This window comes from Colossoma macropomum, unplaced genomic scaffold (genome assembly GCF_904425465.1).
Source record: "Colossoma macropomum unplaced genomic scaffold, Colossoma_macropomum, whole genome shotgun sequence".
NCBI classification, from domain to species: domain Eukaryota; kingdom Metazoa; phylum Chordata; class Actinopteri; order Characiformes; family Serrasalmidae; genus Colossoma; species Colossoma macropomum.
Genome location: NW_023494793.1, coordinates 38,378,527 through 38,399,981, shown reverse-complemented (window position 1 = coordinate 38,399,981; position 21,455 = coordinate 38,378,527). Strand labels below are relative to the sequence as shown.

At 39.4% G+C, this 21,455-nt stretch overlaps 1 protein-coding gene across 1 annotated transcript; it reads right to left on the bottom strand.

The window, feature by feature from the left end:
* Positions 1-8,451: 8,451 nt before the first annotated feature.
* On the bottom strand, positions 8,452-20,887 carry cxxc1a (CXXC finger protein 1a). Its single transcript, XM_036579490.1, has 14 exons — positions 20,684-20,887; positions 17,022-17,128; positions 16,810-16,910; positions 16,586-16,716; positions 15,208-15,363; positions 14,025-14,168; positions 13,339-13,446; positions 12,177-12,364; positions 11,834-12,041; positions 11,567-11,674; positions 11,365-11,414; positions 10,324-10,420; positions 10,052-10,204; positions 8,452-9,853 (listed from the first exon to the last, which is right to left on the bottom strand). Exons 1-14 carry the CDS (start codon positions 20,684-20,686, stop codon positions 9,707-9,709), a joined length of 1,701 nt encoding a protein of 566 aa, XP_036435383.1. The 5' UTR covers positions 20,687-20,887; the 3' UTR covers positions 8,452-9,706.
* Between the last annotated feature and the right edge of the window lie 568 nt (positions 20,888-21,455).

Here is a 21,455-nt window from a genome sequence, read left to right as displayed (position 1 = left end):
ATACTTTCCGCGCGCTACTGAGCATGTGCAGAGCGTCGGAGGAAGTTGAGTAGCTACAAATCCACGTTAAATTACAAACCGCTGCAGGGATCGTTAGGAACGTTCCCCCCGAAATAGCTTACAGCACTGATTAGGGGTCACGTTGCAGCGTGGACAGTGTGCAGTTCGGACTTGTCTCGGTTTATTAGTGGTCATCACTGATGAGAATAAACGATTAAAACCATGCCACGATTTGCCACAGTGGGTTACAGCGTGCAGCTGGGACACGAACTTTGTAATGAGCATCGCTTGTAATGACGATGCTGAGTGCAGAACTAGTTAAAGCTGGTTTCTTTGAGCAAATACGAATAAACATCCCACTGAGGCACGTAGCTATAATACACAACAGCTAACCAAGAGCAAGCGATTTCCCAGCGCACACTGCGATTTTAGCCCGATTTGGTCGTAGCCGACTGAATTTTATTATTGGACCCAATTTCAGCTTTATTGTCCGTCGTTTGCCGTGCAGTGTGAGATGGGAAGCCAAGCCTGGTCAGGGGCATAGCTAGAACTTTTAGAATGGGGTGGCACACTGCTGAAAATAAATCAATTAATCAATTAATTAAATAGCGTTACTGTATTAAAGTTACACGCGTGGTGCATGTTTTTCTCTGTACATAACTAATATACATAATTAAAGTCAGTCCATGAATAAAATATCAGTACAAACTACTGCCGAGAATAAACTGCACGAAGTTTTAATGTAATATATTTCAGTCAATAACGAGGAAATCATGTGTTTTAATCAAGTAATTGAAATGCATCACTTTTTTCAGTGCACAACCTTAATTAGACAACCATTTCATACACTGTTAAAACAGCTGGTTCTTCGAAGGTTCTTTAGTAAAGTAAAGTGGTTCTATATAGGACCATGAACACTCAAAGAACCCTTTGCATGGTTAAAAGTTTCTTTGCATCATGAAAGCGTTCTTCAGATCGATGGAGAATGTGCTGTAGATGGTTCTAAACAGAACCTTTTTGAAAATGGTTCTATATGGCACCCAAAAGGGTTCTTCTATTGTTACGATGTCAAGCTTGTAACAATAGAAGAACCCTTTTCAAAAAGGTTCTATATAAAACCATCTACAGCACATTCATGCACATTTATAATAAATAATTATATAAGAGTGTGATGATGCGACATTGATAATTAGCATATCGTGCTGTGATTGGCTAATTTGCTAAACAAATGGGAGAGTAAATGTGCGCTGGGTCCTTCAGCAGTGCTGCTCTGTGAGCTACATCAGCTACTATTCGATGGTTAGATTAGGTTAATTATCAAAAATTAGTCAACGGTCACTCTTAGAAAAGATGGTTCTTCAAGGGTTCTTTGGTAAAGAAAGTTGACTTAGAACCATGAACCATACAAACTTTTGCATGCTTAAATGGTTCTTTGCATGATGAAAGTGTTCTTGAGATTGATTGAGAGTGTGTTGTATATGGTTCTATATATAGCACGTTTTGAAAAGGTTCTGCTGTTGTGATGATGTCTTTTAACAACAGCAGAACCCTTTTTTGTGCTATATAGTAGCGTTTTCAAAAAGCTGTTCTATATAGAACCATATACAACACATTCTCCATCAGTCTGAAGAACCCTTTCAACATACAAAGAACCCTTTAAGCATGCAAAAGGGTCTTTGAGTGTTTAAGTTCTATATAGAACCATTTTCTTTATTAAAGAACCCTTGAAGCACCATCTTTTTAAAGAGTGTAGGACCTTTTTGAAAAGGGTTCTATATAGCACCCAAAAGGGTTCTTCTATCGTTACAAGCTTGACAACGTAACAATAGACGAACCTTTTGGGTGCTATGTAGAACCCTTTTCAAAAAGGTTCTATATAGAACCATCTCCAGCACATTCTCCATCAATCTGAAGAACACTTTTGTGATGCAAAAACTCATTAATCATGCAAGGGGTTCTTTGAGTGTTCATGGTTCTATGTAGAACCATTTTCTTTACTAAAGAACCCTTGAAGAACCATCTTTCTTAAGAGTGTATTAGTTATTCATTTAGGCTGCCCTCACTACAGGTTAAACAAGAGCCTAATGATCAGAAAGCCCAGCACTGTATAGGAGAACCCACAACACGTGCCTTATACAACACTTTCTCAATGAATCTGAAGAACACTTTCACCATGCAGTGAGCTATTTAAGCATGGAAAGAGTGGGTTTGCATGGTCAACTTTCTTTACCAAAGAACCATTGAAGAACCATCTTTTTTTAAGAGTGATGGCTGACTAAATTTTCATAGTTAACTCCTCTAACCATCAAATAGTAGCTAATGTCTGGGCTGTAGGCAGTGGGAATCTCTAGACCAGGCATCGCTGAATCCATTATGGATTAAGTTGAAGGCTAGGTCTCTCCCAGGTTCCTCTCTTCCTCTCTTCCAAACTACTAGGGCTGTTGTCGGCAACAATTTTATACTTCAGAGCTCGCTTAGCATTCTTAATCAGATTAAGTGTTTTACTAAAGCTCCATCAACTTCTATCTATGCTCCATTTTTACACAACCACTTATTTCAGCCTTCCCAGCTGGATGGGGCATTCTCTGTGTGGAAGGACAAAGGATTACAGAGTACTGGGGACTTTTATGTAGATGGGAGATTTGTTTCTTTTGAGCAGCTCAAAGAAAAATGTGGTCTTTCTCATTTATATTTTTACGGTATCTACAGTTTAGGCATTTTGTTAGAGAAAATATTCCAAACTTTACAGTCAAAACTGATGACCATCCACTTTTTCAATTGTTTCGTCTGGATCCATCTTCTAGACATTTGGTGTCCCACTTTGTATCAATCTTCATTTCACCCCCCAGCACCAACCATCTTAGGGAGGCCTGGGAGCATGAGCTTAATAGCCCTCTGTGTCTTCGGTCTGCGATAAACGCAAAACAGACAAAGGATCTTTAGGACACTTGTTCTGGTCTTTGGTGCAGAACTTCTGGTTAAGTGTTTTTCAGTGGTTTTCTGAAATACTTAGCACACACTTACATCCTGACCCTCTCATTGCGATCAGTTGATTCTCAGATTCAATGTCCACCTTTCCATATGTTCAACAACAAGCCTTAATGGCTGGTATGGTTGCGGCTAAAGTGGTTATTCTTTTAAACTGGAAATCAGCTTCTCCACCATGTTTTAAACATTGGTTATCAGAGATGCTTCATATTATTACAATGGAGAGGTTGCATAGTGGTGACTCAGGAGCATAGAGACAGTTTAACTTGGTTTGGGGTCCATTCTTGGACCATCCAAAATGACCTTGAATGTACTTTTTGTTTTCTTCTTCTCTCTCTATCCCTACTCTTGTTTTTTTTTGTTTAATAATTAATGGGTGTTTGGGCTATGCTCGGGGATGGTGGGTCTGTATTGATGGGTTTATGTCTTTTTTGTGTTGTATTGTTTAAATGTGTTAAAATTTGAAAATAAAATATAAAAAAAAAATAGTAGCTAATGTAGCTCACGAAGCAGCACTGCTGAAGGACCCAGCGCACATTTACTCACCCATCTGCACAGCAAATTAGCCAATCACAGCAAGATACACTAATTATTAATGTAGCATCATCGCATTCTTATAACTGATTGGTAACGACCCTGAAGGCAGATTTACACCACAAAGCATAACTGATGCTTTACTGAGGATGGCTGACTGATTCACTTTCCATAACTGGGGTGACCAGAAGGGTGACCGTCATTACAGGGTATACGCCTCTGTCCGATTAACGGCCCAATCGAGGTCAGATTGAGCAGATGGACAATCAGACGGGTTTCTGACATGTCAGGAATTTTGGTTGCTTTGTCTCACAGTTTGAGCAGATCTCACAAACTGTTTTCTCAAAGTCGCAACTAAAACCGCACAATCAATAATCACAGATCAGCACAGATGAACACGCATAAACAAAGGCAGAAAGTCGACCCTTGCAGTGCCAAAGCTAGTAAATGCTGACTTTACCCTGTTTAAATAGAATTGTGAGTATAGACGTGGCCCCAGCTGAAAAAGGTTTAGAGGAAGTTTCCTGTAGAACAACTTTAGATCCCACTAGGAAACCATCAAATGCATTTAGAATCAGCCATTGGTCACCTGTTAAACCATTAGGATCCTTTACACCAGAGGTATCAAACTCAACCACTAAAAGGGCCTTATTAAAAAATCTCAACAAATCTGTGGGCCAGAGAGCTTTTATATGTTAATACACCAAAACATCAACAGCTGAGTGTTCACAGTGTTCATGTTGGATGAACTGCAGCTGAAACGCAGCTAGTGTGCTTGGGGATATGATGTGTGGAATTGGGTAGAAAACTGCTGTCCCACAGATTGTTGTTGAGGGAGGGGGGGATGTCAGCGCAAATTACATTGCAGTGCATGCTGGGGATTGTAGTGCAGCTCACTGTGAAATGGGCTAGCATTTTGAGGGCCAGATCTGGCCCGTGGGCCTTACGTATGGCAGATAGGCTTTACACAGTGATATCAACCCTTTTAAAAAGCCAAAACACATTACAAAACCATCAGCAACCAACAGAAACACTTAATGGTTTCTATGTTTTTAGCAGGGATTACAGTGTTTTTTTAATTAAGTTTCGTAACTCTCACACGGCCCTCCTTCCTATAATGCGCTGTAAGTTCTGGCTTCTATGCCAAGCAGCGCACTGTCCAGTATGTTGTACACACACAGCTGAATCCCAAATGACCATTTATTAGGCATATTAGGTACTGTTTGCGTGCAGAAGGAGGCACAGTTTTGATTCCACTATGTAGAGAGCAGAGAGCCATTTGAGATTCAGCTAAGCTGCAGCCAAAACCACGGACTACTGCACTACACATATTACACTAATGAATGGACTACAATTGGCCGTGTACTATTTTTAACACTATGTAGTACGGCAGTGTGTGGTTTTGGATGCAGCCCCAGTGTTTTTGCTCAGGACTCGAAGTATGTTGTTTTGAATGAAAACAGCTTTATTGGAAATTGTCTGCCGGGCTGCGTTTCACGTAGCACAGCGTTTTCGTATAGTGTGACCATATAAACAGCAGGCTTTGTCTGTACAGGACAGTCTATTCCCCATGTGCCAAACACAAGGCCCATGGGCCAAGTCAGGCTCATGACACAATCCTATCCAGCTTGCAAAATGATGATGATGATGATGATTATTATTATTATTATTATTAATAACAATGACACAGAGATCATATCACTGCTGTTTTAAAAGAACTGCCCTGGCTACTTGTATCGTTCAGGATAGATTTTAAAGTTCTGCTGCTAGTTTTTAAGGCTCTACATGACCTCAAAGCACCTGATACATCACAGAGTGTCTGTCTGTTTATGTCTAAGATCTGCAGATACTGACCTTCTACTAATACCTTCTGTAAAATACAGAAAATATGGAGACTCGTTCAGTTGTTATGCTTCTAAACTGTGGAACTCAATTACTCATTTCCACACACACACACACACACATACACACATTTTCTAAGCCGCTTATCATTCTGGATCGCGGGGTATTGTTATTCATCCATCCATCATCTAAACCGCTTATCCTTCTGGGTCGCGGGGTATTGTTATTATTTTCCATTAACATTAGCCTGTTTCACAACAAGATGCACTACAACCCCCAGCATGCACTGCTACGTAATGTGTGCCCCGACTCCACTCCCCCAACAGCGGTTACACCACAAAAAGAAAAGATGGCAGGTGTTATTTTTGAATAGGTCAAGTATGCATGGAATATTTCAAGGTCTGCTACAGTTGCCTATGTTTGTTTTGGCATATTTTGAATAAATAATGGTCAGTTCGGGTCGCATCAAAATGTAAATTAAAAATGAAATCAAAACGCAGTCGCTCTCTGGCCCACAGATTTGTTGAGATTTTTAACACGGCCCTTTTAGTGGTTGGGTTCGACATCCCTGGTCTGTTCCAACGTGTAACCAAAGCACAAGATCTCTAAAATGACCGTGTCTTTGGACACTCGTCCCTCCCCTTTCGTGATAATACGGCGTCTCTGATAGCTGCACGTTAAACTTCGCAAACTTTGCTCAATGGTGCGAAAACTCGGGTCATCTACATGTATCTTAAATCTTTAGCGTGGATTGGGTGATAACCGGCCTATAAACGACTGTGGGCCACATAATCGGACACCTTCTCACGTCAACACTTTCAGTTCAAACCGAAACGGGTCATTGACTGCACCTCTCAGACTTCACTAAACAAGTCGTGGCAGCGTCTGCACTGTGTAGAACAACCAACCGCAGCAGCCATTTTCTCCCGCGGCTCCAAAGCGGCGTGTTCGAATAAAGGAGCCCTAACTAAGAGAACTGAACGGACACTGCACAATTCTTTCAGAGTCCGGACGGGCAGAAACAGACCGATACTGCCTTTCAGATGTGTGCATGTTTTGTTGTTTTCTTTCTTTCCCATCTCTGTTTTATACGAAGGCGTTTTAGGGCCACAGTTAATAAAAATTCAAATAGTAGACTTCGAGAATAAAGTCGTACTATTTCGAGAAAAAAGTAATATTTCGAGAAAAAAGTCGTAATATTTCGAGAAACAAAAGTCGTACTATTTCGAGAAACAAACGTCATACTATTTCGAGAAAAAAAGTCGTACTATTTAGAGAAAAAATGTAATATTTTGAGAAAAAAGTCATACTTCTTTGAGAAAAAGGTCGTAGAATTAGTGGTTACATCTCCGTGCCATTCAAAGAGGGCATGTAGTGTCACAGACCGTGAGATTGATAATCAAAATCATTGATCCACAAAGAGACAAGAGTGAGTGGAACTCCGGCGCCAGTACAGCAACCGAGACCCCAACGCATTATGGCAGCCCCCCTACAGTTAGCCCACTTTATTTATCCTCTGAATATTACGACTTTATTCTGGAAATATTACGACTTTTTTGTCGAAGTCTATTGTTTTTATTTTTATTAACAGTGGCCCTAAACGCCGTCGTAGTTTTAAGTATTGTAATTTCCTTTTATTTATTTTCTTGACAGTCTTCCCAGACAGCGAGCATATATCAGTCCACTGGCCTGATAAGGTTGGCACCCACTGCTGGTCGACCATAGGACCACCCAGATTACTGTCCTGAATACAAGCTCTAACTAGTTTTTAATCTCCTCAAACTGATTTTAAATGCACAAAGACTTTTACTTTGGAAAACAAACTAAGACGAATATTACAAACAACAGAGAGGAAAAAAATGACTAGGACTGATAAAAAATGATTTTATTGAAAACATTGTAGCTGACACTGTGCTAGATTAAAATTATTTACTCAACTAATTTACAAAGTATAACTAAAGAAAGGAAGGAAGGAAAAACAAGTAAATTGGACTGTGAGTGGAAAATGAGCCATAATACTCCGGTGGGCCACGCAGAAAACAATGAGCAAAACGCCAACGGACCACCAGCTTTGCCATCAGCCCACTATCCTCTTGCTATATATATATATTCTGTTATATATATATAAATAATAAAAAGAAAGGAAGAAAAGAAAGAGTAGACACTGTTCCCAAGCAGATTTGCGGCAGTGCTGGGTGCTGTTGTGCTAAATGCCATTCTATTTTCCAGCTGTATTACAGTATTTGATTATATATATATTGCATTGTATAGGTATATTTGCAGTGTCAGTTCTACTAGAATTTCGACTCTGGCTTGTGTTCACACTTCACCTCTTCCTGTTTAATTACTTTTAAATTCCAAGAGCACTTGTGAAAGATGTGCAATGCCTTAAAAATCTGACATAGCTGTTTCAATACTACAGTATGCCAGTATGGACAATATATAGTCCAGAACTACTTTATAGTGTTGCTATTCTTAATTATAGTAAGTGCCAGCAGCAAGTGCTGCTTAACATAGCTAAAGGCATGACGTCTACAATCAACACTTTCATCCACTATTTTAGTTACACACTGTTTAGTAAAACATTTAGACCACATATCACTAAATAACACTCGGGTCCAATCCCATTTCACCCCTTGCCCCTACCACTTAGCCCATAGCCCTCTGTTTTGCAAGTTCATGTTTAGGGGTGGGGTGTCCCATTTTTGTAGAGATAGAGGGGTAGGGCGAAGTGTTAGGGCTACATGGCCCTCCAAACGGAGGTTTTTCAGAGGCACAATCCAAACGGAGTGTTATGAGAAAAAAAGAAAAACTGACAAGATGGCTGAACAAGAGACCAAAGAAACCCACAAATAAGAAAAAAAATTACAGTAGGGGAAGATTTCAGCCACCATCCCTTATAACTCAGTTCCAAGGGGTTAGGGTGACACTCAAAAACAAGGGGTAGGAGTAAAGAGAAGAAATGGGATTGGGCCATAATGTCTTTGTAATGGCTGTTTTTAGTAAATGCAGTGCAGCTTTTAACATTTTACTGTTGGCTAGCAATACAACTTTTGGCAAGTTTATTAAACACACATACACGTCAAACAAAGTGAAATGAATTTAATTTTGATGACACACGTCATACATTCAAAAAGTACTTATACAGAATTGGTCAACTACCAAGACAAACGTACAGTTAATTGTAAATGAAACTCAAAGTGGCACCATTAGCATTGTTTTCTCTGCTTATCTGTTCAAAGCACCCTGTGTACAATTTCACTGGGGACAATGGAGCTTTCAGAGAAAGTAGTGCACAAGAATTAGTACTTCTGAATGAAACGCAATCAATGGGCCTCATTTGCCAATATCCTCCCACGTTTTCTTAAATTTGTTCTTGAGAAAAGTCCTAAGAAGTCTTTCGTCAAAAAGTTTACGTCAGATTCGTGACGTGTTCTTAAACCACAGAACTGTTCACACCTTTGTGCTCTTGAGTGTGTGTAGTACAAATCCCAAATTAGAAAACATTGGTTAATATCAGAATCTTCATAAAAACTGTGTAAGCTGGTTTTAAGAAGAAATTTTGTCTTAAGAAGAGTTGGTGAATGAGGCCCAAGGCTGCACTGGAAAAGACAAATCTCTTCGAGGATGTGCAAAAATTTTCCAACAACAATGACAAAATCTATACGGAGTATATTACAAGAATTTTAAAGCATGATGGACACAAAAAACACCCAACCAGCGAAGAGCATAGGATAAACCTTTATTTCATGGAACCAAATGTGCTTGCAGCTACTTGGCTCGTGGTCACATAGCTAAGCTAGCAGTAATCATATAGCTGAGCTAGCATAGCTGTTTCTTCCTTCCTCCAAACAAGACCTTATTTTTAATCTCAAAAAGTTACGATTTAAAAATGGTAGAAAAATATCATGAGATGAATTAATTCATATATGTAGAACTCCATAGTGCTATTAAGAACCACCTCCAAAGCCAGTAGGCTATTTCTAATGAGTCTTTACAAGAACATCCATGTAAATCCAAACTGTCACTCTTAGAATAAAATAAGAAACTTTAATCATTGAACTTGCAATTAAAGGAAAACTACTGTTACTTGTGTTGCTCGGCCACCTTTTAATGAAACATTAGAATGAAAGACAAAAGAGATCTTAGTGGCTGCTTCTCCTTGCGTTAGGTTAAAAGTTTAACATCTCAAGAGTTTAAAACTTTCCAGAATTTTTTAAAAGATACAGAATTTTCTGTGCAGTTTTATTTTTTTTTTATTTCTTACTGTTACAGATATTATTTTTAAACATTTACTGATGTTACATTAGCACCTATGAAAAGGTAAAGCAGACCTCAGTGGCTATCTGTCCTTGCCGGAGCGCAGATCTGTGGCATGTGGGTCATGTTGAATGGTCTGATGCAGCATGAGAGCCAGCAGGCCAGCACGATTAGTCATTGCAGTGCGGACGTTTCGCTCCTGTTCAAACAACTCGTCCAACTTGTACCACTAGGAGACAGATACATCATGGGAAACATGGTATTAAATAAATGAATAAAGTCACAGAGTTGCACAGAACTAGCATCACATTAGAATCATTTTACATATGTATCTGGAAAAAAACTTGATTTTCTATCATTGAAAACATTCTAAATTTGAAACATTAGTTCATGATGAGAATTTAAGATGACTTTGGAGCACACTAACCACTCGGACTCTCTCCAGATCCACCTCTGCTCTGCGGAGCTTCTCCCAGCAATAGTGTTTGTTGCATTTGCGCTTGGACACTCTGCAGTACTCCCCTGTGGGCTCAAAGACATCACGAACCAGAGGGCAGCCACACACCTCATCTGCTGGAACCTGCAAAACCACAGATCAACAATAAGGCTCTATTAGTACGGTAATAATCAAAGAAAAATGTTCGTTAATAATAGTGCTTTGTTGATCAATTGAGCAGATAATCCACACGACAAACTCACCTTTGGATCTCGAGAGTGTTCGGGACAGAGAACCTGAAGCCTCTTACAGTATGTTTTGCTTTGAGGATTGTAAACGTCACAGAACAGCCTTGTTGCACTGCAAAAATAAAGTGAAACACAAAGGGTTTATTTTATATTACTGACATAAACAAGTAAAAACCACTGTCTTAGGCTTTGTTCACACTGCAGGCCAAATCAGACTTGGTTTTTGTACCTGTGTTTTTAGACGGACTGTTGAGGTTTCAAATTACAAGTGACCAATCTAATTTGTATGGTCAGTCGCATTTGCTCGCATATCCACACTGGCTGCAGTAGTAATGATGTATGTGTGCATATGCTGACCAGACAGTGGCAAAACTTAGCAAACTTAATGACGATAACTAGCTAACAGACTACAGATCACTCTATATTTCACGGCAGTGTTTCACTTTTTATTAACTACAGTATGAACAGAACAGGATGTTAGTTTAGGCCAGGGGTCGGCAACCCAAATGTTAAATGTGAAAATCTGTGGCTCTGATGGGAAACGGTCAAATTTAATGTGGCTTTTTGCCATTCAGACTGTATAAAATCTGTCCTGCTCAAATCAGATATGCCGAAAAATCGGATTTGGGTTGCATATCTGAACAAGGCCTTAGACCCCGTTTACATCTGATTGTTTCATGCACCTCAAGCATCAGGATTACACCTGGATAGAGATTATCCACATAAAAATGCAGGTGTAAATTTGCCCAAGATGCATTTAAAACAGGTTTGAAGTGCCATGCAGCAATCCAACCAAACAGAGACACATTTGATTACCAAGCATAAATGAAGGTGGTTAAAATCTTAAAAATTTACAATCCAGAAACAAGTCACATAAAACAACCATTCTTACATAAAATTCACTTCCTTGCCTACCAGTGCTTCTCGCCACATGTTGCTGAGCGGCTAAACACGCTTGCAGGAGAGCACTAACTCCTTGACTTTGTGTGACTAGGATTTCTCTGGACACACCTTCACCTGAACTGAACTGATACCAAGCTGTTCATGTTCACTTACCCTTCTATGCGTGTGGGATACATAGAACCAAATGATGTCTGACTCTCATACTGTTAAAAAAACAGACAAAGGGATTTACAATGAGAATAAGTCAAGAAGTCAAGTTACTATTGCAAGAGTTTGAAAGAGAGGTATACAAGTCTTCATATGTAACGTATTATATACAGCACAGTTAGGAATGACCAGGAACAGTTCAGTTCACCTTGGCATAGCATCTCTCCATATGACGCAGCGCCACCTTGGGGTTGACTGGATGACTGCAGGAGACGCAGAAAATTTGAAGGTCCGTATCATCATCTCCCTCATTTACCTGCAGGGGCCAAGAGTCAACACTCAGAAAAATGCTTTTACAGATCCTACACTAGGACTTCCTCTACCAACCAAACATGGCTCCTGTCAACGTGCTATTACTTCAGACAGGACTATAAACCAGCAATTGGTTATGGTTGACATCATGATGCTCTCTGACCTCTTCATCATGATCTACAACTTGCTGTTTGGCCTTAGCGATGATGCCTTCCAACTCATGAAAACGCTTCTCCATCTCAGTGAGCCTTAGGCGGGCCGACTGTTGCTCACGCCGGATGCGTTCCAGAAGCTTCTTGCCCTGTTCCTCAGCAATACAGGGGCTCTGCTGCCACTGTTGGATACGCTGAGGGAGGATCTCATAGATCCGACTGATGGGTCATGGAGAGATGAAAATGAATCTTAAGTTGGTTTTTATGTCAGTGTTACAATGCACATATTACTAAGAATACACATGTATACATACTGATTACTATGCATTGCACATTTATAATGATGAGCCTTACTTGGCTGCAAGCTTCATGCCACAGTCATCAGAGCAGTATTTGGAGTTGGGACGTGCCGCTTCCACACAGCTCGGCCCGAGGCACTGTCTGCTCCCCCCACTGTCTCGAGTCTCAGTCCGCTCACTGTGCCTCACCTTGTCCCGGTGCTTCTGCTTCGGTTTGTGCTTACGGGGCTTATTCTCCTCTTTCTGATAGAAGATACAGAATGAAATTAAACTTTGATAAGTTATGGAAGAGGAGCAGGCAGACATTAGGCCAAACAAATGTGGCTAACAGCGAATGAAGGCTGAGGCATGTTATTACATGCTTGGTGTTCACATTTTGCTACTTCAATTTAGTACGGGAGCTACGAGGCTAACGTTGCTAACAAATACTAGAACTCAATAGACACCAAAATCTTCTCAGTAAATACATCTCCAAAACTTGTCTTGAGCAGCTTAAACCCCATCCAGGTCTTCGTCCGCCACTCAGACTTCAATGTAACAATATGATTTACTATTAACTATAAAAATGAACAAAACTTCACAGAGTAGCTGAACGAAATGAGCAGCCATTTTAGACAACAGGTGTCGTGTCAAATTCTCCCCCACAGAATCTGACTGCCCTTCCCTTCACAACCATCACGCAGGCATATGGACACTAGATTATATTAGAAATTTATGTTGTTACTTTTACTTAACATATATATTCAGTTAAAAAATAAGACTAAAGTTATTCATTAACAGAAACAACAGAAATCTGGAACATAACAGAAACAGCATCCACAGGCCTGCATGGCGTTTTTTGGGTGTTCATAGAATTCCAGTGCTTGATAACAGCGTTATCAGCCACGTAGCTTCTAAACGAAAGCAGCAAAATTTGGACACCAAACATGTCTACATTTGAGGTACATGGAAAATTGTGTAAATTAGATTTTTCAAAAAAAACATTTCCTCATGACAGTAATTGCTTTCGTTTGTTATTAACAATAGCATTTGTAGTTTTTACAAAAAGTAGTTACATTGTTTGTAATTACAGTTTTAAATGACCTTTCAGCAGTTTCTTTTGTCAGTTAACAAGCACTATTCTATGCTATCTATGGTGTCTAAACTCACCTCTTTGTGCTGACATGCATACAGGCTGCTCGACTTTGACGGTGTCTAAATTTGTGTAGGTAATTAACCTTTTTCTCAGATCGCTTCTCCCTCCTCTTCACATGTTTGACTTTCACGGCTCTCTTCCGCATGGCAGGGTCAAGGCACGTACCATCATCATCATCACTGTTCCAGCTCTAATAGAAGACACACACACTCCATGTCTGACAACCCTTAGACAAGATCTATATGGAACTGCAGTTCTGCCTGTTAGCTCACATACAAAAGTCGATGGCAAGCCAGATATTTCATTGCTTTCCAAAAAAACAGCAGCAACAAAAATCCACCGCTACCAGCATCGACTGCAGTGAACTAGAGCGGTCAGCAGAACATTCTTTTAAGAGTTTTTCCCAATAGAACTGAATAATGTTTTTTTTTGAGGGTCACAGGTGCCCAACATCTCATTATTATCCCCCCAGCTGTCACCATGGCAACTTTTCCATGGCTGCAAAGCCACTGTTGGTTGTGTGGTACTACAAGGCATGGAACGTTCATTCAACTCCAACATATAAACACAGCATAAGGCTGTAATTCTGTATAGAATATCACAGCTAGTAGTGTACTGTAAATGTTGCTGCAGACATGGTAATTCATAAGTGTAAGAATTCTGAAGTAAAGATTAAGTGTAAAAAACAAGTATTAAGCCTTTAAAGGCACAGCGTTGTGCCTAAAGTGATGAGTTAATCTATACAGTGTTGTGGGAGTGTGTGCGTACATGGTCTCCGTATCTGCCAGCACGGTACTGCTCATAAAGCTCCAGCTCATCCTCACTGAACTCATCCGATAGAGGGCAGTCTCTCTGGGCCATGTGTGGGCTTTTAGACGCAGAGTACTCCTCATCCTTCACCCGCAGCATTTTCTGCAGCACAAACAAACACAATATTTCAGCTCACATTCAAATAAATCTAAACAAAGTCTCTAACACTGACTAATTAAAAAGAGACATTTGGGTGAACTGCAAGAACACCGCAGCAGTACATTTACATTTATGGACTTGGCAGACGCTCTTCTCCAGAGCGACTTACAATGTGATCATTTTACACAGGTAGGCGAAGGTAGTGTTAGGAGTCTTGCCCAAGGACTCTTATTGGTATAGCGTAGAGTGCTTGCCCAGTCAGGGGATTGAACCCTGGTCTACAGCATAGAAGGCAGAGGTGTTACCCACTACACTATACCAACCAGCAGTAGCCATAGTAAGTAAGTAAATAAGTTTTATTTATAAAGTACATTTAAAACCTGCTTTACAATTGATTAAATCATTTTTACACATAAAAACACATTAACACTAACACCACACACAATCAACCACTCAACCAGCAAAAACCAGTCAAATGTTACTAAAACACAGTTGATAGAAATGTGTTCTGTGCTTGGATTTAAAAACAGCCACCAAGGATTGTCTGTCTGATGACAGGAAAGCTGTTCCAAAGTCTGGGCGCAGCAACAGCAAAGCCATGATCTCCTCTAAGTTTAAGCCAAGGCCGTGGAACAGTTGAAGCAGATGAGAAGCTGAAACCCATGAGGTCTTCAGTAAAAAGCTGTCTGCTGTCTCTTTACCCTCTTTAACCTTTACCTTGCTTGAAATTAATACATTTTTAATTATAATAAATACATTTAGTTTACAGTAAAATAAGACAAATTTCCACCAATGGGGTTTTCTGTTCTATTCTAATCAGAGCTGGTTTCCAATACAGACGGAACACCAGTTAAACGTTATTTTTCCTGTGATGGAAACGTAAAAAAATTAAAGATGATGCTGTATAAGAGCTCAGGGTTAATGTAATAAGTGATGAATGATGCACAGTGAAACTGACATCATTATTTGTGACCACATAGTAAGTGTGAAAATGACTGAGGTCAGACTGAGGTGTGTTCAACATTCAGCGAGGCACACTCACCCGGGCCCGGACTTCACACTGCCGTAGCCGACACTTCTGCCTGATCTTATTTGGGCCGCCAAACTTTTTCATGTCCTTGCAGAAATCACACTGAGCACAGTCCTCAGTTCTCCTGCAGGCCTCACACTCCCCACACATACGTGCTGACCGCTTCACCTGCAGGCACATTCAATACACATAAGCTCAAGTGTGCCTGCTCAAAATGTTAAATACCACAGCTACTCCATAGGTGTCTTCATTCATAATTAGTATTAAGGGTTTGCTTCTTGTGTTTTGCATTGGAGCCAAAAGGCGAATAAAGCTAAAAGTAATCAAAGTCTATGGGTGTTTTTCCACTGCACACAGTATTCGAGCCCTGGGCACCAGAAAAATGGAACTGTGCTTTTTCCATTGGCCATTGGTAGTAATAGACAATGAGCGTGTTTACATGCAGTCAATAATCCGATCATAATTGGATTTCTGCAGTTATCTGATTATTCAAATGGTCACGTAAACAACATACTCCGATTTCTTAGATCGGACTAATGTCTAGAAATTAAAAAATCCAATTAAGAGAACTGGATTTTAGCTCAATTTCTAAATCCGATTTCTCAGTGCATGTGAACTCTTACTCTGATTTCTTTCAGATTTCTCAGTCTGATCATGTGCGAAAACACCACGGTACCAGCTGAAACCAACTACATGCTTGACGAAATAAAGGGTTTAAATATACTTCATCTTCTAGATGACGTATGTTCATATTTTCAACTAAAGTGGCGCAATGTTTAAAAAACAGCTGCGGCATGAAGTTTATCAAATTCTTTAACTGTTCCAGGTGAAGATTAGGATACCAAGAACTATTACATTACCAATAGGTGCAGTAGAACGTAAATTAGGATGGTGTGTTGATATGTTACTTGCTATCTTTTTAGAGTTGTTACTTTGTAGAGATTTTGCTATGGTAAGCAAGGAAGCTAATGCTATTAGCATTTATGCTATGCCACAGATGCTCATTTTTTGTCTTGTCAGAGAAAAATGTAAGCTTTGCTTGATTCTACACATGATTCTGTGTAAATGTAGATTTGTGTGTGTGAGCGCAGTGCTAGTACAACTAGCAAGCATAGTAGATAATTAGCCAAACTAGGCATTAGAATAAAATGACCAAAGACAATAAAATCGTTAATCATGTTTTTTTCCTGATGGTTTTGTCTCTCAAGAAGGTGGGAAATGAACTAGAACCACTGGATCCCATTATTTTTCAATGTGCAGTGGAAGAAAACCATGCAAAAACTATTATATTAGTCTCAAAGCTTCGGTGCAAAACTGAATTACTATGTTAGGGTAAAGGTGAAAACTGTAGAGATCATTCCTTCAGGCAGTTTTTGTACAGTTAGTTTACCCGTGATCCACGCCGGCCAGTCTTAAAATCGGGTGTGTCAGTGTCAGCTTGTGAATCCACTCCTTCTGCATCTGCATCTTTCTCTCTGCTTTTCTTGGGACGAAACTTGACCTCCAAAGAATCGTCTTTACCTGGAACAGGAGATTATGAAAGCTAAGCAAATGACTTATTTTAACTGCACAAGGGGTAAGTATGAAATAAAAGATCTAATACTAGACACTCACTGCGGCAGCGTTCACAGTACCAAACCCTGATTGTTTTTGCTGTCTTCTCTGAAATCTTAATGCAGTCACCATGAAACCACTCATTGCAGTTGTCACAACCTCTGTACAAAAAGAGCAAATGAGTTTATAGTGCGTTAGCGCCATCATTTATGTTACCTGTTACACTTTAACAAGTCAGTTTCTGTTCAGTTGAAATGCAAATAAAGTCTCACATCATGAAGCAGTTGATGTCTGGTTTGCGACAAATGCAATACAGTGGAGCGTTCCGGTTTATGCTGCCCTCATTGTCTGGTTGACTGAAAGCTGGATTCTCCCTCTCCTAGTGGGGAATGAGCAAAACAAAAAGGAACAAAGTAAGAATAACTGAGAAATATAACTACGTATGTATGTATGTATGTATGTATGTATGTATGTATATATATATATATATATATATATATATATATATATATATATATATATCTATCGCTGTTGTCGGAAGAAAACCTCGTATCTCCATTTTTTTCAGTTTTTGACATAATTTGAGAATACCCATTACCCTTTACATTGTATTTTAATTTTATGAGTAATAGACCAAAAGAAACCGCCCAAAATGACTTGGAAAAAAGTCTGGTTCCATTGACTCACATTAAAATTAAAGTAGGTTTTTTCCTTCTCTTGTATAGTTACTATTTTGGAAATACGAGGTTTTCTTCCGACAACAGCGACATTATATATATATATATATATATATATATATATATATATATATATATAAAATTCAATTCAATTCAATAAGCTTTATTGGCATGACCATATTCAGTTACAGTATTGCCAAAGCATCATCAAAAGGAACAAGAAGAATTAACATTCTTGAGTTCACTGACAACTCATCTAGGAGGTCACAAAAGAACCCAGATGAACTTCTAATGAACTGCAGGCCTCACCTGTCTCAGTTGTCTCAATGTAATCGATTCCACAATAAGAAAGACACTGGGCAAAAATGGCAAACATGCGAGAGTTGCAAGGCACAAAGCACTGCTGACCAAAAAAGAACACAAAGGCTCGTCTTGCATTTGCCAAAAAACATCTAGATGACCCCCAAGACTTTCGGATAATATTCTGTGGACTGATGGAAGACAGAGGTTCCCTTACATCAGGCGTAAAACTAACACCGCATTCCACCACAAGAACATCATACCAACAGTCAAACCTGATGGTGATAGTTAGGGCTGCGACAAATGACTAATTTGATAGTCGAATAATCTATCGATTATTTAAAAGAATAAACGATTATTAGGATTATGAATAACTAAATTACCAAATAATTCTGATTGATAGATTGATAGATAGACAGACAGATAGATAGATCAAGGAAGATCAAAGAAAATCAAAGATCGCAAGTTACCACACACATTTGACTCCACAACTGTTACTAACAAGGGTGGCACAACCAGTTATTAGCTTTGGGGGGGAAGGGGGGGCAATCACTCTTTCACATGAGTGATGTAGGTTTTGAATAAATCTTTATCTTTATCTTCAATAAATGGAATGTCTTTATTTTGTAATAAAATTAGTTGGGTAATCTGAAACATATAGATGTGATGAATTGGCAGAAACTAAAGAAATCAAGTGGAGGCAAATACTTTCTCACAGCATTGTACAATAGTGGCATTCAAAAGAAGGTTACTACTGCCAAATAACCACTACATTGTTTACATTCAATTAACCACAACATTAAACAAAACTTACTGGTTTGCACAAGATATTTTGGTGACATCACGAATGTGTTAACCTGCATGTAGCACGCACAAAGCATTATTCTCATTTTAACTGCTAAATGGCCTTTTAAGTCAAAGGGCTCCAGTAATATACAGCAAAAATATGGGGTTTTGAACATTTTTGTTGACCATACGACACAAGAGCAGCGATTACGGCAGCAGCGAAAACACCATTCATTTATCACATAGAGAACTGCTTAGTCCTAAGGGGACGTAAATGGGACAAAATGAATAAGGTATGGGACAATTTTATTTACTACACTGTGATATAGCAGCGATTTTCAAAGACAAACAACACCATTTTTTATACTTCCGCCCTTTATGCCCTCATTTTCCCATAGAGAAAAACCACTAAGACCTGGAATTCCTTATACATATGGAGCCCTGGAGGGGACGGAGGTAAAAAAAAATAATAATAATAATACGAGGGAACGTTTTGCAGTTTGTACGCACGTTTTCTCTTATTCGTGGTCACAATTTCTTAAATCGTTCCCTCATTTTCTTTACTTCGCGGGTTCGTTTTTTTTTATTCGTGATCACGATTTTCTGGTCCGTTCTCTCGTTTTCTTTTAACCGTGGTCATGTTTTATTTTTAACTGAACGCACATTGTTTGTGTTTTGATAACAGCTCCCTGAGACCGTCTGACGGGTTTTGATGAGTTAGATTGATAAGATAATGGACAGAGGTGCTCATCAGGTCTGATTTTGATTTGGGGGGTTATGAGGAAACTGCAGCTCCTCTTCACAGTGAACTGCCCACGGTGTTTCTGCTCCCGCTCAAGCTGCGGTGTTAGGGACCATCACACAATTACAGGACGAAATGATCAGCGTTTCAACATCCTCACATTAATATATCTACATCTAATTTAAAGATCTGTTAAACTCACTCGCCATTTGACCTCATCCCACATGAATGTTTCTGTGTGTGTTTAATTTGAGTTTGTTGAAACGTTGACACTAATCATTTCCTCCTGTAATTGTGTGATGATCTCTAACACCGCAGCTTGTCGTGGGAGCAGAAACAGCGCTAAGCAGCCGCGCTGCTTCTTTATCTCTGTTAAATAGAATCATTAGAAAGTGCAGTTTAGTGAAGATTGTGGTTGTAGTTTATTGTCTTCCTTCATTTCACCACCAAACTGCGGCTGCACTGATGAATCTGAGGGCCGTTTGTTGTGAAGAGGAGCTGCAGTTTCCTCATAACCCCCTAAATCAAAATCAGACCTGATGAGCATCTCTGTTCATCATCTCATCAATCTAACTCATCAAAACCCATCAGACAGTCTCAAGGAGCTGTTATTTACTTCTGCACCAGACAAAAACCATGACCTGTATCTACTACACTGATTTTGCGCACGATTTAAAAAAATAAACGTGCGTGCAGTTAAAAATAAAGCATGACAACGATTAAAAGAAAACGAGAGAACAAATTAGAAAATCGCGATCACGAATAAACAAAAACGTACCCACGAAGTAAAGAAAACGTGCGCACGTTTAAAAGAAAACGATGGGAACGATTTAAGAAATTGTGACCATGAATAAAGGAAAACGTGCGTACGAACTGCAAAACGTTCGCTCAAATTCATTATTTTTTTAACCTCCGTATATACGTGCATGAACTAACTACAGAACGATTAACTTCAGAGAACTCGGCTTCTTATCTAACTGCATACAAATTCTAGGTGTTGTAATTTTGGGGGCTTATTTTGTAAGCATGGCAGGCACATCTGAGCCAAACCAATCTGTGCACTATATAGATTAGGAACTCAGCAGAATCAAGACACTTTCAAGACAGAGGATATCGAAAGTTGAACTGAATCTTTACCTCAAAATCGAAAATCGTATCGGACCTGAAAATGTGTATCGTTACAGCCCTCAGACGCACATCAAGCTATAAAAACTCGGAGACAGCCAAGTGACAGAGCAATACAAACGACATTTAAGGCTACTGATCAGGTGTTCAGCAAGAACAGTGTGACAAGACAACACGACGGACTTGGTGAAGCTCCGGAATCGTGTTCTGTTTGTAATTCTGTGTATGTATTGGTCTGTGGCCTGTGTGCGAGGGCGCTGCCTCAGTCCACCGAACCCAGCGAACTCCACAGACACATACTCACCATGTCGGGTTCGGGAATTTAACAAGTCCAAAATAAACCGCTGAGCACACAAGCCGTAGAAACAAAAGGTAAACCGTCGGTAAAAGTCCAATATCAGATAAAACCAGACTAATCTGTAACCGTTTCAGGGTCCACCTTTGTGTTTACACAGTAAAAAACACTGCAACGGCTTTTACAGCTCTTCTTCTTCCATACGAGCACTGCAAACTCAGGCACTGCCCCCTACTGGAGGTTGATGTGAACATCAGGGGTTAAAAACATTACAGTATGTTTTTAAAATGTTATTTATTATTAAATGTTATATTTAATATTATTAAATATTAAACGTGTCATTAAATGTGTTATAAAAGTTCTTTTTAAAAGAGCTCATATCCTACACACTTTATCTTTTAGAATTAAACAGGCTGTAGTTGTTACTGTGCCTGTAGGCCTGATATATGTAAACGACCTCTGTTCTGATTGGCTGTCCTGTGTTGAACCTCGTTCAAAAAGCAGTCTGGAGTGAAACACTCATTATAACTTCACCAGAAATGGGCGGGGCTAAACTGCTGTAGGCTGAGCAGGTGGATGAACGTAAATAAGCTGGTTTTCACAGAAACAGTGAATTCAAAACAAGCTGATCGTTTTCATATATGGGCTGGATGGGTTGCTGAGGGAATGGTATGTTTTGAAACGTTAACAATGTTTGCATACAACAACAAATTCTGTTATTAAAGTTAATAATGACACTCTAATAGTCATAATTGAATAATAATGATTCAATGTCTGTGAA